Source organism: Lampetra fluviatilis, chromosome 1, assembly GCF_964198595.1.
Source record: "Lampetra fluviatilis chromosome 1, kcLamFluv1.1, whole genome shotgun sequence".
Classification (NCBI taxonomy): Eukaryota; Metazoa; Chordata; class Hyperoartia; order Petromyzontiformes; family Petromyzontidae; genus Lampetra; species Lampetra fluviatilis.
The window spans coordinates 1,593,057-1,609,200 of record NC_136275.1 but is presented as its reverse complement, the minus strand read 5'-3'; the positions used below and the strand labels follow the sequence as shown (position 1 = coordinate 1,609,200).

The following is a 16,144-nucleotide window of genomic DNA, read 5'->3' as shown; positions in this document are numbered from 1 at the left end:
CGGGTCGTTACTGAAACAGAGCTGTCTGTACAGCTCAGTGGGCCTTACCGGGTCAAATAAAATATAAAGTTTATAGTTTAGTTTATATTAGTGGTGATTGGCGTCTGCTGCTGCTGATACTACTGCTGCTGTTTATTTGGAGTTTCCATGTCTCTCTCTCCCCATTGCCGCGTGGTTTTTATTTTTAAACGCTTTTATTTAACTCACTGTTGTTGCTGTCGTATCCTCAAGTCTTGTAACTCAATTTTAACCCACTTCCCAATGTGGTATCGACTGAAAACTCGGTATACTCATGTCATAGTGATGACAATACTATATATATAAAAAAAATAATTTTAAGCATTAATTTTCATGTTATGTTTCGGCTTGAATCGAATTGTCCGCGCTCAACTGACGTTGGCTGTCAATCACCACGGCCCCTTACGTTATGGCAAGCCTCGGGGTCACTTCCTGGAGTCGTGGAGTTCTGCCATTACGAGTAGGGTACATTCCATTAAAGCGTGTTCTTTTTAAAAGTATTTTTAAATATTACTTTTTTTCTTCCTCCGGGTCCACCGGTTTTTTTCCCTGCACATTTAGAATCAACTTCACGCGTTTAGAGTATTTGGCTGCTAGAAATTTCCACAAAAGCCACTTCATTGGCTATCATTTGTGGCCAGGTCGCTTCTGAAAAACACACATGTAAACACGAATTGGCAAACACACATGTAAACACGAATTGGTAAAAAAAAAACACCTCGACCAATATAGGACCACTGAGCTCAGGACGGAATTTTGCATCGATTTACCTCCTGGCTGCTACCTTTCCCGCTTGCCTGTGAATCCTCGCGACGAATTACGGCTGCTGACTGGTGCAGCGATTGACACTATCGATTACGGAGTCTTTTTACACCGCATTGAATCTGCTGTTGGGGTGACCGGCATGACACTTCTGTGGCAAAGGTAAAAAAAATTTACAGGCCGGAGGACACTGGCCTTTAGCCCATCCATTTCTAAATCTGGTCCAGTCATGTTTGAGTTGTTCAGTACTCAAGAGCATGGTTTTTCATCTGTATACTACTCGGTTAGGTCATTCAGTGGTACGGTATAAAATATTATTTATATGCGGATGACACTCAAATACATACTTCATCAGAATTAGACATTGCCCCAAGCTCTTTCGTCTTTGATGTCGTGCTTGGTCGACATCAAGTGGTTGCTGTCTTATTTTCCAGTTCCACAGTGAGAGGTGTTGCTTGTGGACTCTCAGCATCTAGAGATGGCGGTCCACGCCACAGAATAATTGCCAGATAAGTTGTTGTATGCGTTAATAGTTTGGTGTCGTACCTCCAATTAGCATGGTTGGCTATGTACCGTGCGAAAGAGGTTCAACATACATACACGTGTATAAAACACAATTATCAAGTGCCAATGAGTCAACCAGTTCAATTAGCAGACGGTTTCAGAACTTGTCCTGGATATCCGTTAGATTGACTCAACCTTATTGAGTGCATGATGAAGTGCGTGGAGGTCCACATGGTTTTTTTTTCATTATGAGGTACTTTATTGTTCCAGTCTTTAACACCATGTGCAATTAGCACGGTTGGCTACGTACAGTTCGAAAGTTCAACATACATACAACGTACACTCTTCTTACCACTCCATTATGCCGCTCTTGCATCCTTCCCACAACAGCCCCATGCTCGCATCATATATCGTCTTCTCCCTCTCGAACCATCTAGATTCGAGAATCTCTAACCTCCGCTGAAGTTTAGAGTACATACTTGGCTGCTATACATTTCCACATAAGCCACTTCATTGATCTATCATTTGTGGCCAGGTCGCTTCTGAAATACAACTAAATAGCTCAGTGGGCCTTACCTGGTAAAATAAAAAAAAAGGTTAGTTTATTGTTTAGTTTAAGTTCCCACTTTCACCAATCCCCTTGTCCACCCCTATCCGTTTCTCTCTGGCATCCTTTCCCTTCAAATCTCCTGGCCATTCATGTGGCCCCTCACTCATCTCTGTGATCAATCCGGGCTCCCGGCCCTGCGTGCTGCTAGCCTGGCCCGCTGATGAGCCTTTGCGTCTTCAACGCTGACAACGACTCCTGCGGCCCTTTGGCCGGTTTATGTTCAACCACAAGTGTATAAACAGCGCCGTTGAGGCGAAAGAAACCTGCCGTAGAGTGCTATACCCACATATCCCCCACAATGAGCTATTGCTGTCACCACCTGACAACCCAGTCGTATAGATACGGCTCTATTAGGCATCATTATCTTGTGTGCCCGGTGTGTGCGATACTAACCATCTTATGTGTCATACCAGCCTTAATAGGTTTTCGCTAGAATCACTTGTGTTAACATACCATATTTACAATAAAGGGCACGTTTGTTTGCTTGAGGTTTGCCGCTGTCTTCGATTACTTGGCAGCAGACTCAAACTGCCACACACCACAGATGTCAACCAGTCGAATTTCCGTCGCATTTCTGGGCCTTCGTCTTCAGGGGCAGAGTGTGAGGGTGACGAGAGCCTCGTTTGGGAGGCGGGGGACTACAGACAAAATGTCACTGACACTTTTGGAGTCTTGCGAAATTATTTGTTAAAGAACCTGCCTAGAATGTGTACCAGTTAAGATTGTTAAAGGATCTACAACCAAAGACTTTCTTGCAAAAGTTATTTACAGCATTAAATGCCATTGTTATGAACGTTATAGCCAGGTGAAAAATTAATGGGGTGCATTACCTCCGAGATATCCTTTTGGCAAAAATGATATGGGAAAATGTAGACTACAAGGGCCCTCTGTGTAAGCCCTCTCTACTGCACTCCCTTAGACATTCACGGCCCTCATTGGTGGTAACTTACTAGGGGCCACCTTTTTTTTATCATGGGGTGAGTTTTCCCACACTTGGTTTTCTCAACGTGTTCAGCGATATTGACGAAACCCTCGAGCTGTCTGCTCTCCCACGGAAACCTCAGTCCTGGTTTCTTCAGCGAAATGATCAAATCCTGAATCCTAAAGCGATGGCCTGGACAGCTCGTGGTCATCGAGAAAGAACATCAACTGCATTTCGTGCGCGAGCAGTTCATCCTGCACAGAGTTTCTCCTCCGTTCTTTTGCATCATTCACCATGGCGTAGAGCTCAGCCGAAGCTTGCCTCACACTGCTGCCGCTGCCTTGGACACTGATCTTGTCTTGTGCAGTGAAAATAATTCGTACTTGGTATTTATCCTGGAGGGAACGTATTGCGTCCCGCTCCGTGTGAACAAACTCTGCGATTGCTTTATCATCTATTGTATTTGGGCATCCTTCGGTGGTGAGCTTTTTTTCTATTTCATCGAGGACCATTTTGTTGGTCTCGGCTGAGGTTGAGTAAACCTGGATGCTCAACGGCGTCATGCCATCGTTTGCCAGGGCAGAGAAATCATCTTGCTGCTGCAGTTCACGCTCAACTAAATATGACTGCAGGGCCTCGTCACATCCTGTGAATTGACAATCATGCATTTTAACAAGCATACAACCTCATTCTGGGTAATAGATACACATTTAACATAATTTTTTTCATTTTTAAAGTAGTTTAAGTTAAGTTCAGAAATAGACGATATATTATACTGCGTAGTATGTTTACGTTGCATCTTACCAGTTATTCCATGCCTGGAGGTTTGAGGAGCTGCATTTTGCTGAGATTCTTCTTCCTGTTGGTCCCTGGGCTGATCGATGAGGATTATGCACGTATGTTCCCTCTCCAACACCCCAAACAACATTTTACCTCGTGCATACAGAGATTTGGCAGTGCCTGGCTTTCGAATGGTTCTCTCACAGGAGGTTATGCTTTGGGAAATATCTACTATCAGTTCTATAACTCCATCTACATCTTTTTTTTTTGTGGTAATGGTAAAGCCTCTCTGTTTGTAGTCTATTTTAAATGTCGTTCCACTTGGCAGAATGCTAGTTATATCCACAAATTTCTCCAGGTATTGCAGAACACCCGTATAATGAACAGGAATAAAACAATCGAGTGTCACATTAAGATCCATGAATCCCTCTACTTGTTGAGCAACGTGCTGGATAATGTCTCTATAGCCAGTGACGAGTATCTCACTCCCACTGATGCAATTCATCTGGAACGTTGTGTCACTTCTGATTTCACTCAATTCCTGAGAGGCTTTCAATTCTTCCTGGAATTCTTTCCACTCATTGACATTCTGCTTCATGTCAAACCCATTCCTTGTCTTCACTCTCACCTCCACAAAGGTCATGTTCAGAAGATCCTCTGCTTTGCTCAGATCATCTTCACTCGCACCAACAATCATGATGTAATTTCCCCTTTCTGAGATGGATGCATCGATGCCATTTTGGCTGAAGGTGTTTTTTATGAAAGCATCACGGTTCAGTTGTACCACAAAGGCTTTAAGTTCTTCAGAGATTATCCAGGGCTTCTCACTGCACTGCAGCATCATTTGCAGGATTTTGCTCTCAGCTGCTAAGGAGTGATCCTTTGGGCCTTCCACGGTGATCAAACTCTTTTTGACATTGACGTGAAAATCTACTTCAGGAAAGTCATTCTGCAAACGCTTTTTAAAGTTGGGCATCAAATGAACAAGTGTCTGTTTGACATTCACTTCCCCCCGTCGTAATTGTTTTATTTTTTTAAGGTCCTTAACAACATGTTCTACATCCACTTTCTGACCTATTATGCTTATTTTAGTTTGTTGTTTGTCCGATATAATTTGCACACAATCTTTCTGACCTGTAGAAAGCTTTGCCACAAGTTCATCAAATACATTCGCATGGATGGTTTCAGAGTAATGCATATATCTTTCAAAAAAATGTGTAAACTCATTGGAGATGGATTTTGACCATTTGCTTCTCAGCATGAAATTGGCTTTTTGGCTATCGGCAAAGGCAGGTGAAACCTTCATGACGTCCTGCGTGGCCCCACTTGGCCACTTGAAGGTGGCCATGTGATTATTCAGAAACTCTTGCAGCTGCTGAGATTGCTCTGGTCGTGCTGTAATGAACTCCATCAGCACGGGATCCACTTTTAGGTGCTGAGGCTCAGGTGCCTTGAAGCTCCCTTCATCCCAGGAAAGCAGCGCCAACCCATGCGCCTCGTAATAGCGGTGTGCTGTGACGATCATCTCTTTCAAACGCAGCTCGCTCTTCAACACTTTCTCAACATCTGCATCACCAAATGAGAATGTACAATACATTATCAGATATTCTTAAAAATTTTAATTGAAGTAAAATAATTTTTCATACATTTACTTTATCCTAAACACTACGATAAAATCAAATAAATAAATAAAACAACAAATCCGTGCTATATCTCGTGTGCTGTGTATTGCGCTTGTACTGTTTGGTTATGTAGTTACCATTGAGGTGATGATGCCCTCCGGGAAGTAAAATATCAGTAAACATGAAAACCGTAATGTGTGTTTAAATTACGTTTTGCAGCAGATCGGTTAAGTGCATTGAGCTGTTCCATACAATTGAGAGTCAATTTACATACCGGTAAATGTTCATATACATTCTCTAATCGGAAGAAAAAAAATCTGTCCTCACTTCCGTTAAGAACAATGGTGCAATAACTCAAGGTTAATTAGTTTTTAGCTGTGTCACGAAGACGTGAATCTATCCCTGCATGTACATCCCAACAAGGGGCAGCCTCTTCCCATCACCACCTCACCCTCATTGCCCTGAAGACGGACGACAGCTGTGCTGCATCCAGCCCTGAACTCCACCTCTTCCACTTTGACGGCAGGCCCACTCCTGCTCTCCAGGTAGAGCTCCAGGTAGTCCCTGCTCACGCCCTCAGGCAGATCCTCCAGCAGCACGCTGCTGGTGAGCGGCAGCTGCTCCGCCTTGATACTCATACCGGATAAGGGCCTCGTGCCACAACGGCCGATGAAGGCTTGTGTGTCTGAGAGGCAACATGAAATGGTGTAAATACACAACAAAGACAAGGATCCATACTCTTGGTTCTTTCGGTAAAGTCACGTAGGCAAAAACACATTTTAATCACGACGTGTCGGGCGCAACACAAGCGTCCGTCATCAGGTGGTGACAACCACAGCAAGAAACAAGTGACAACCACAGAAGAGCTGATTGTGACAAGGGATTATATAGCTGAGGAAGGGGGGAGGAGCCAAGGGGAGTGTGGGGGCAGGGCGTGGGTCAGAGGAGAGTGGCAAACAAGATCCAAATGAGGAGAGAGGGTGGGGGGGAACGTGGGTCAGAGTGGAAAGCTGCAGGCTCGAAACAATGCACAGCAAATTTCCAAGTGATGGGAGTGAGCAGGGCTAAGAGTAAGAAACTGGAGATGCGGATATGAAAGTAAACTATAAAACAGCTAAGGTTTAACTTGGTTAATAACATCCTTCCCATGATTGCTCAATTTGTATCCATCTTCTCGGTTGGAGTTATGTCTATGTTTGTATATCTGGATGGCTTCATGAACAAATCTTTGATGGTAGCCAGACGGCTTGCTTTGGTCTCGGAGAAAACAATATCATGAGAGCCCACAGCGTTGTAGCAGTGATCAGCCACGGCGGAAGAGTTAGTCCTGCCGTGTTTCAAATCTGCCTTGTGCTCGCAAATACGGCCAATAGTGACACCAACGTGTAACAGCGCAGAAGCAACTTACGTTGCTTACGAGGAGCGCACAGAGTGATAGCGTTGAAATGTCACCTGTGCCGGAGGAGAACGATACCACTCTGCTGGAGTCGTCGTCGGTGTAGTTGATGCAAAAGTCATCGGTGCCGCTGCAGGTCTCCACGTAGAGCTTGAGGAGGTTGCTCTCCGCCTGCTGCGCGAAGCCTCGCAGCAGCACCCTGCGTGGATCAGGCTCCAGCACTTGGACCACGTGCTCCACTCGGGGCTTCTCCACAAACTCCGAGCACACCAGCGGCTTTTCGGCAAACGTGTGTTTGGAGCGTGACAGGACCCGCCCGGCCACTGCTCAAACAGCCACCAGCAACAACATCAGTCAGCACCATCCATCTCCATCATTACAACGACGTGGTGGGGAAATGTTACCTGTAGCAAAGACACATCAAACACGACCTGAACGAATGTGCAACAGCATACCCGAGGGGTGTGAACTAAAATGCTAAAATGCATAGCTCACTTTTTTAAATCAAGTCCCATTATTGCTTTTTATTGGTCAGATTTTCGTGCACTTCGATGACGTGCATCTTCTCTCGTCACATCCACAGTCTTCATTTCTAATTCCACTACATCCTTCTACCTCACACCCTTCTACTCGTTCTGCCCGTCAACCGGAATTTGTATAGCCCTTCTCATGGTGACTTTTGTCGCTTCTTGAGAAAGACCCAGAAGGTTGGTGGAGCACACGGAGTGTGTGGAAGGTTCGGTACAGACGGCGGTGTTCGACGAGGAGGTAAAAAAGAGGTGTGGAACGGAGATTGGGGCTCGTAGGTCCGAGCGCAGTGGGAGGGGCGGCTGTACCCATCGAACCAGCCATGGCAAGGGGGGGGGGGGGTCATATAAAATTGGGTGCCCTATTGCGGGTACTCTTACTTCTCTGTTGCCAAAAGGCCCTCAATGCTTCGTCCTGTTACACAAGTCACCTTAATATCATGTTCCACCCAGTTGAGTCGTATGGAAGTGGCTGCTCGAGTGGAGGTTCGTGCTGGGCCCAGGGAGAACATTTACTGTATGTATAAACATTTTTTTTACCATGGAACGTAGTTTTTAATTGTGGAGTATACCACACCCGCGGTGTGTAAGGCGGCCGAGTAATATCAGACAACAGCTTAAAGGGTCACCAGCTGGATCTGCGAAGGTGATGACCCAGGACTGTTCCGTTTCTTCCACGTTTGTGACCACTCCTCCTCCAGATCGTTTCTCGCTTTCAAAGTACATCGCCACGGTGGTCGAGTCCAGGGAGTCCACCTTGTCCACTCTAATTTTCGGGTTGCCCTCGGGATCCTCCGCCTTTCCCCCCTGTGATGCTGCACAGTAGCGCAGCACAGTAGCTGTCTTAGTTGACCTTCGTTAGTTTAACAGCAAGACTGACACAAACATACGACCTATCACACACACACACACACCTGTTTTGAGTATTGGAAGTGGAAACAATTGCAACATTCAAAGCCACGTCAAAGCTGTCCGCATTTTTTCGTGATGCATTGTAAAATAATTTATACACACAAACTTATTTTCTTTTGTACAACATTTTACAAGGGGATGAATACATACGCCATCGTGAACATTCTCGGTCTATTTTTAACAACGCAGTCTTTACAAAATATCATGCATACGAACCAGATTTTCAGGTTCACTCACTCACCGCCGTTCAGCTGGTCAGTCAATGGAGGTGCATCGGGCCTTCCCTATGAAGAAATGTACATGAGTGCATCAACACAAGCACAACATGACCACGACACATTACTCTATGTGGCTGGGTGGCTCAAAGGTCTGAGCACTGAGCTGCCACTGCTGAGATCGTGGTTTTCAATCTGACTAAATTGGCTTTTCAACTGTAGTTTGTTGATGGTCTCAGCCTGGTCACCAACGACTGAGCAAAAAAAAAGACTCGTGTTTGATTTTGTGCTTAATTTGGCTAAATTTCAGTTCTGAGAATTACAAATATTGGTTCAAATGTAATGCAGTGAACGTGTCTCTATGTAATCGTACGGGTGGAAGAGTACTGCCCCCGAGTATTGATCAGACAGCTTGTAGTTATTTCAAATGTTCTATGATAGTTATGTCTATTTAATCCGGGTTTCATCAGCATCACGTATCATGACAGGATGCCGATAGCACAATAATTTCCACTTGTAATCCGCACGGTATGTGCTCACTTCCCGAAGAAGCGCGAGGAACCGCGGAATAAGCGAGAAAGGCAGCGAGGTGGTGAGCTGGCGCCAAATTCGCCCCAAGCTCTGCAGACCTCTATTCAGGTGTTGCCGGCCAACGAATGTGAGTTACGTGTGGGAGGAAATTGGAGCACCCAGAGAAAGCCCACACTTGCAAGGGGGCAACGCTCTATCCCATATAGATTTAACCGGTCGAGTTAACATTTCCGTGACACGTGTGTGTGATCCACCAGCCCTCGTCTCCACAGTCTTGGTGTACCGGCGTGTGCCACCACTATGTGCCAAAACCAGGAATAACGGTGGGGGACAAGACGAGAAAATACAAAAACTCGTGCGCTGTTGGAAATGCGTGCCTCTAATGTGGAGTACATTTGATTGAAGAACATCCACTGCGACTGAAGGTGAGCTGCCCACCATGTCGTGACTGGTGCCTCCTGCTCCCCGAGGAGACTCCTGGAGGCCTTCTTCATCGCAGTGGATGTTCACCTCCAGCTCACACAGCTGCTGGTTGATCTCCAGAACGTGCTTCTGCACAGTCAACACCCGCTCCAGCACTGTGTACACAGCAGCGAGTCAAACAAGTGTTGTTTCATTCTTTAGTGTGGAGGAACACACACACACTAATGTACAGCGTTTACGTGCAATAGTTATCATCCGAGTATCTGTGTCCACCGATACTGATGCCGCACGGAGTGGCACGTGTCAAAACCCCCCAGGGGTCGATGTCGGGGCCTCACCGCCCTCCTGCATGAAGCGAAGTCGTGCCCGGCCACCGGGCAGCAGCACCAGCTCTTCGCATTCCCCGCCACCCGACAGCTTCTTGCTCTGGAAGTACTTCTGAAGCTTCGTCATCACCACTCTGTAGTCCGCAGGGGCGGCGGGGAGGCCCTTCACCTCCAAATAGGCCATCACGGTCAGGCCTGCAGCACTGCGGGGGTTACGGGGCCAGCCAGAGAGGGAAGGAGGAGCAGAGTAGAGCACAGGCGTTCACCACAGCTTGGAGCAACCATGCTTATATCCCGTCCTGGCCCAACTTGACGATGACCCGTTTCCTGCCTGAGCATGACCCGACCTGACCCCAACTCAACCACCACGTGATGGATGCAGATGCGGCTAGTGGCTCAAAAGCTTTGATCGGACATTGCCGTCACCGCAACAGCAGGGCAGGGAGGGGATACAAAGGCATTCAATCCGGAAGTGTATTGATGAAAGGCTGTACATTTACACCATGAGGCCTCCTTTGCCAGTGCCAAAATATAATAATAGGGTGCGCCTTTTGGCGTCATCTGGTCGAACACCGTATGGGACTAGGCTCTTGGGAAAGCTGTCTCTGGTGCATTCTGACTGCAAGTACTGTGGTTAACGTAAACATGATTCCTTGCAAAAGGTTTCAGTTTTGTCGCCAGAAAAAAGTGGAAAACCACTATTATTATAAGCTGTAAATTATTGTACAGTATTAATATATATGTTATATATACAGGTTGTTGATTGTACCATATTCTATTCAATGGATAATTAAGTCGGAAACCCCTGTTTCGAGGTGGGGTAAAGAGGAGGACCCATTTTTCCTTAAAATTATTTATTTAAAGCGAAACTTACGGTGGGGTGTCCCCCGCAACGCCCCATACAGCCCTGCTTCGCTTCCACTGGGTGGTCTTCTCCTTCCATTTCCAACTCGACCAAGCTCTGCCCTTAACCTTGACCCCTTACTGTGACCCTAGCTCCTGGTTCCAGACCCCGGCTGACTTTGCTGTTCCCTTGTCCACTTTGTCCGTCGGTGTAACTGCCTTTAATCCCAGCCTTGAATGTCTGCGTGTCTGTTCATGTGTTTGTAAGCATGTCGATCTGTTGGAAATTGTCTTACTGATATGTGTTAATCTCACCTTGTCCGTCTGTCCGTGTCCATGTATGCGTCTTCCATATGTGTGTGCCTTTGTCTTTGCCGCTGTTAGTTTCTATCAGTCTGTCTGCCCGTGTCTGTCTTTTGGCACTTTAAACCAGAATGTTTTGATTGATCGCCTAGAATATGATTTTGCCATCAGTTGCGCAGATATGGTGGCTCACACCGTATCTCTCTGACAAAAGGTCCCCGACGTCAAGGTTGGCAAGTCCTCAAGCCCAGTCGTTGCATTCACTCCAGGTGTTATTCACCTGGAGTGGTGGCACGGTGGCAAGATGTTAACTACCTCGCCTGCTATGCAGGTGGTTGTGGGTTCGATCACAATCTTCGACGCCCGTATATTTGGAGTTTGCATGTTCTCCCCGTGGTGGTGTGGATGTTTCTCTGGGTGCCCCGGTTCCCCCTCCACATTTAGAAACGTGCATTTAGAGTGTTTGGCTACGATACATTTCCACATGATAAGCCACTTTGTTGAGTTATCATTTGTGGCCAGGTCACTTCTGAAAAAAGAGCTATATATCTCAGTGAGCCTTACCTGGTAAAATAAAAAAAATAGTTTAGTTTTTAGTTTATTCAAGGATTCGTCCTGGGTCCTTAACTTTTTTGAATCTCCCCCGATTGGGCATCTCATTGGTAGCAATGGCATTAACTACCACACTCTAATTTCTACTTGGGGCCCACTCAAACCTTCCAAATGATACCTCAACCTTACAGCAACAGCAGTGTTGCTTGCCGCCAAATCATGTCCGGAATCTCCCTTCTAAGATCGTGCTGTGAGCATCCTAGAATCTCACCCAGATCCGGAAGAACGCCGGCGAACAGAGCGTAACAACGCTGACATTCAAAATAAACGCCACCTCATTCGTGACCCAAACATCGCAACCTCCCGTCTTTGACATTTCGTCGAAGACACCGGTGGTGTAACCATCGACCGCATCAGAACATCGGCAGGACGATGCGCAACATCTCCTTCATGAATGGAAAATAAAAAAACACAAGCCACAGTACGACTGTGGCCATGCAAATCAAATTTTGGAGCACATAGTGAAATCACTGTGCTCCTCCAATGAAGGAATAGCAACATTACACAAAACTCTCTCCTGATGCCTTCTTATTGCCATACGCGAGAATAGAACGTTTTGGGTAAATCCCAATTAAACGTAGTTTGTGTTTAGTTTGTTGTCCTTCCCCCGCACCTACGTACAGTGCGAAAGAAGTTAAACGTACAACATCACACGCAATACACCCAGAAACATCCAATAGGCCTTTTTTTCGACGCACCAGACAGACAGCTCGATCAAAATCAACTCACCACCGGCTCCACGATCAGTCTCTTAAATACATTTGAACATCCTCAGCATCACCTACGACTTATTTTTTTTATCAGTTGACAGCGACGCCTTGAACACGACAGAGATATCAAATGCATCCATCTTGGGGCAACATTCGGCCGATGTTGACTACAGCAGCCACAGCAAAAAAAAATTACTTGTGAGCAATGTCGGCACTTGCCACGATTACTGCAATGCCATCCTTACCGGGACACCAGAAGAAGAAGAACCAGGCTAGAGTCTACATTATAGACTGCCAGTACACTCACCCAGCTTAATAACCAGGCTACAGTCTACATTATAGACTACCAGTACACTCACCCAGTTTAATAACCAGGCTACAGTCTACATTATAGACTGCCAGTACACTCACCCAGCTTAATAACCAGGCTACAGTCGACATTATAGACTGCCAGTACACTCACTTTACTTTATAACCAGGCTACAGTCTACATTATAGACTGCCAGTACACTCACCCAGCTTAATAACCAGGCTACAGTCTACATTATAGACTGTCAGTACACTCACCCAGCTTTATAACCAGGCTACAGTCTACATTATAGACTGCCAGTACACTCACCGAGGTTAAAAACCATTGCTACAGTCTACATTATAGACTGCCATTGCACTCACTCAGATTAAGAACCAGGCTACAGTCGACATTAGTGTTTTTTGTTTTGTATTTTTTTTCACTTCATTTTTTATATTTTTATATCTACGTGACTTTTACCGAAAGGGCCAAAGAGTATGAATAAGAAAACACCTCTTGACAAACTCCAGTGTCTCATAAACAGCCTCTCGCACGCTGCCATGCCTCTCCACTCCATCGGCCACAGCAATCCAACGGAGCGCGCCTAATTGTAGGATCGTCCTAACCAGAACCAGTGCAATGCTGGTCGATCTTATGCCTGGCCGAGCGGCGTTTCTCTGCAAGCTGAAACTCTTTCCCACCGCACACCATCCAAGCATCATTCCCCTTCAAGCAGCAGCTCAAGACGAATAGGTTGTACCCTTTCTGGCAGTAAAACCACCTGTGTTACGGTGTTAAAACACCAAACTGAAACCTCTTGCAAGAATTCGTGTTTACATTAACCACATATACTTGTGGTGAACATGCAAACAAAAAAAGAACACATGCTATGGTAGTATATGCATTGTCAAGACTCTCACCTCTTCAGCCTCTCACCTGTCCAAGCTCTCACCTGTTGAGGCCGTCACCTGTTCAGGGTCTCACCTCTTCAGGCTCTCACCTGTCCAGGATATCACCTCTTCAGCCTCTAACTTTTTCAGGCACTCACCTGTTCAGGCACTCACCTGTCCAGACTCTCACCTGTTCAGACTCTCACCTGTCCAGGCTCTCACCTGTCCAGGCTCTCACCTGTTCAGGCTCTCACCTGTCCAGGCTCTCACCTGTCCAGGCTCTCACCTGTCCAGGCTCTCACCTGTTCAGGCTCTCACCTGTCCAGGCCTCTCACCTGTTCAGACTCTCACCTGTCCAGGCTCTCACCTGTTCAGACCCTCACCTGTCCAGGCTCTCACCTGTCCAGGCTAGCATACGAGGAGGGACTGAGCTCTGGCTCCGCGCCTCTGAGTTGTCAATAGAACAATGCCTCCCTTTCGTGAAATATGTGCACACTTTTTACATTTTATTATTATTTCTACCTACCTGGCTGTGTGTGTGTGTCCATCTCTGTCTAGGTGTCTGTCCGCGTAACTTACCAAGTGTTGCGTCTCTTAGGTTCGCCACCACCAGCACATGAGCAGGGGGTACAGGCGGCGGCCCACGAACAGGTGGTGGTGATGTTGTTGATGATGACGAAGATTGTAGTTGTGTTTTCAGAAGGGGCTGCCTCATCTCGCTGGAAAGTCCCACTGGCTCAACTCTTTTCCCTCCCCCCCTCGCGTGACACCCACGCCTCAAGTGTCCTTCCTTGGCCCTTGGCTTCAAACTTTAAACGCGCTGAGTTCCGGCGACCAATGCGCTCTACAATTTTTAATCATCAGCAATGTTTTTTTTTGTGTAGCCGTTTTCTTCGTTGACGAAAGCAGTCACGTTGGTCCGCTGTTAGTCAGTCTTCATCACTGGCCAATAACGTTTTATCATCTTAGTCCACAGATTTCTGAAGATTAGTGCTACTATTAGTTATTTTATTGTTTCGTTTACTTCTGCATATGTCCCACGTGTGTCATTGTGCACGTTATATTTAATAGCTGCTTACCTTGCTATTCTGTATTTACGAGTGCCATTAATATAATCCACTTGTCACTGCAACTTGAAAATGGCAAGCATGTTCGCTCAAAAAGAGGAAATGAAAGTGTCATTCTTGCTGTGAGAGATGTCATTTGAAAAATGCCACGCGGGTTCCTCTCAGTAGTATCATGCGGAATATGTTGTATTACTTACTAGATATCCATTGTTCATTGCTCTGATCTTTTTGTATTAATTCGTCACGTTTGTAAAATATCCTTTGTGTTCTATACAACCCAGATAAACCCTCCTTCCCCATATCACGTGTGTTTCCACCTTGGCCACTTCGCCATTGAAAAGGAGCTTCTTAGAAAGTCGCTGATATCCCTATAAAGTCTATAATCCTTCATATTCTCATGTGTAACTCATAGCTTGGGAAACATTTAAAGCTAAATATTGCGAAAGAAAGAATCGCAAAATATGCTCAACATCCGTTTCGAGTATCGGGCTGCTGCAGATTTCCACACCAGCCACTTTGTTGAGCTGTATTGCTCAGTGGGGCCTGACCTGGTAAAAAAAAAAACCTTTAGTTTAGTCTCAAAGAAAATAGATGATGGGGTTGACTCGCAACTCCGGTGCCTCTCTGCGTGGAGCTTGTATGGGCAACCTCCGGGCACTCCAGTTATCTCCCCATAGCTAAAACAAAAACCATACAATGTACAGTAACCAGTTATTGGCCAAATATCTCAATGCTGACAACTTACACCGCAAATGAACTCAATTGAGATCACGCAGCAACAGCATCGCCCCCCTTATTGCAAACACTTGGCATTGGCATTGTTGCTGCATTGGCATTGTTGCTGCATTGGCATTGTTGCTACATTGGCATTGTTGCTGCATTGGCACTCGTGCACCGCCCGTGTTTCCGAGTTAACCCCCCCCCACGCACCCCCAGCTCTCTCGACCTCCCACTTCCAGCCTCCCCCCCACTTCCCCCGTACAGCTTCACGTCCCTTCTCCTAGCATCCACGCAGCGCCCCTTCCTCTCTCTCCCCCCTTGCCCCTCCCCCCCCCTCTCTTACCTATGTAACTTCTTATCATGGCATCTCTCTCCCACTTCAGCAAAACAAATTCTTGCTGTGGTTTTCCCACCTGATGACGATTGCTTGTGTTGCAATCGAAACGTAGTGATTTATTTTATATTTTATATTATGTCTAACTACGTGACTTTACCGAAAAAAACAAAGAGTCGAGTATTGAGACTCAGTCAGGGCTTTGCTGATTCAATAAAGCATAGTGATACATTCGTGGTATAGCAAAGCGCATACTGAGGATAGTTAAGGTTAGGAAAGTGCACTCTTCCTGATATTGTGTATAAGCATGTAATGAACATACATGTGTAAAGGTTAAATTTCGATTTAAAGCTTTCGTGACTGCAGGGATTCATCTTCTTGTTTCTTTCGGTAAAGTCACGTAGAATGGAAGTAATAAAATAATAAAGATAAAACATAATAAAATAATGCTCACGGATAATTAATTATGTATTAATTCTCACTGAGAATTATGTTTTATTTGTATTATTTTATTATTTCCATTCTACGTGACTTTACCGAAAGAACCAAGAAGATGTGTAAAGGTGTTATTGGGAGAAGATGCGACATTCCCATGCAGGTAGCCGGTAGTACCGACCACATGCCAATAGGGGGCAGAAGAGGGTCTGAGCCCCAGTGCTAAGAGACCATGGCCCATAGGGCCCAACGGTTACCCCTATGGAGCGGCATGTCCAGAGGTACAGACTCCTGACCCCAGGAGGGGGCTGGGTGATGACATCACCCCCAGGTCCTTCTGGAAGGTTCAGGAAGGAAGCTGTGGCCGGGGTGGAGCGAGCCACGGCCCTGCAT

The 16,144-nt window shown here is 46.0% G+C and overlaps 1 protein-coding gene across 1 annotated transcript; it reads right to left on the bottom strand.

Annotated features, from left to right (window-relative positions):
- Window positions 1–6,101: 6,101 nt before the first annotated feature.
- LOC144935461 (uncharacterized) lies at window positions 6,102–9,732 on the bottom strand. The gene is made up of 5 exons (XM_078862133.1): window positions 9,561–9,732; window positions 9,238–9,377; window positions 7,771–7,948; window positions 6,671–6,937; window positions 6,102–6,109 (listed from the first exon to the last, which is right to left on the bottom strand). Exons 1-5 carry the CDS (start codon window positions 9,730–9,732, stop codon window positions 6,102–6,104), a joined length of 765 nt encoding a protein of 254 aa, XP_078718259.1.
- Between the last annotated feature and the right edge of the window lie 6,412 nt (window positions 9,733–16,144).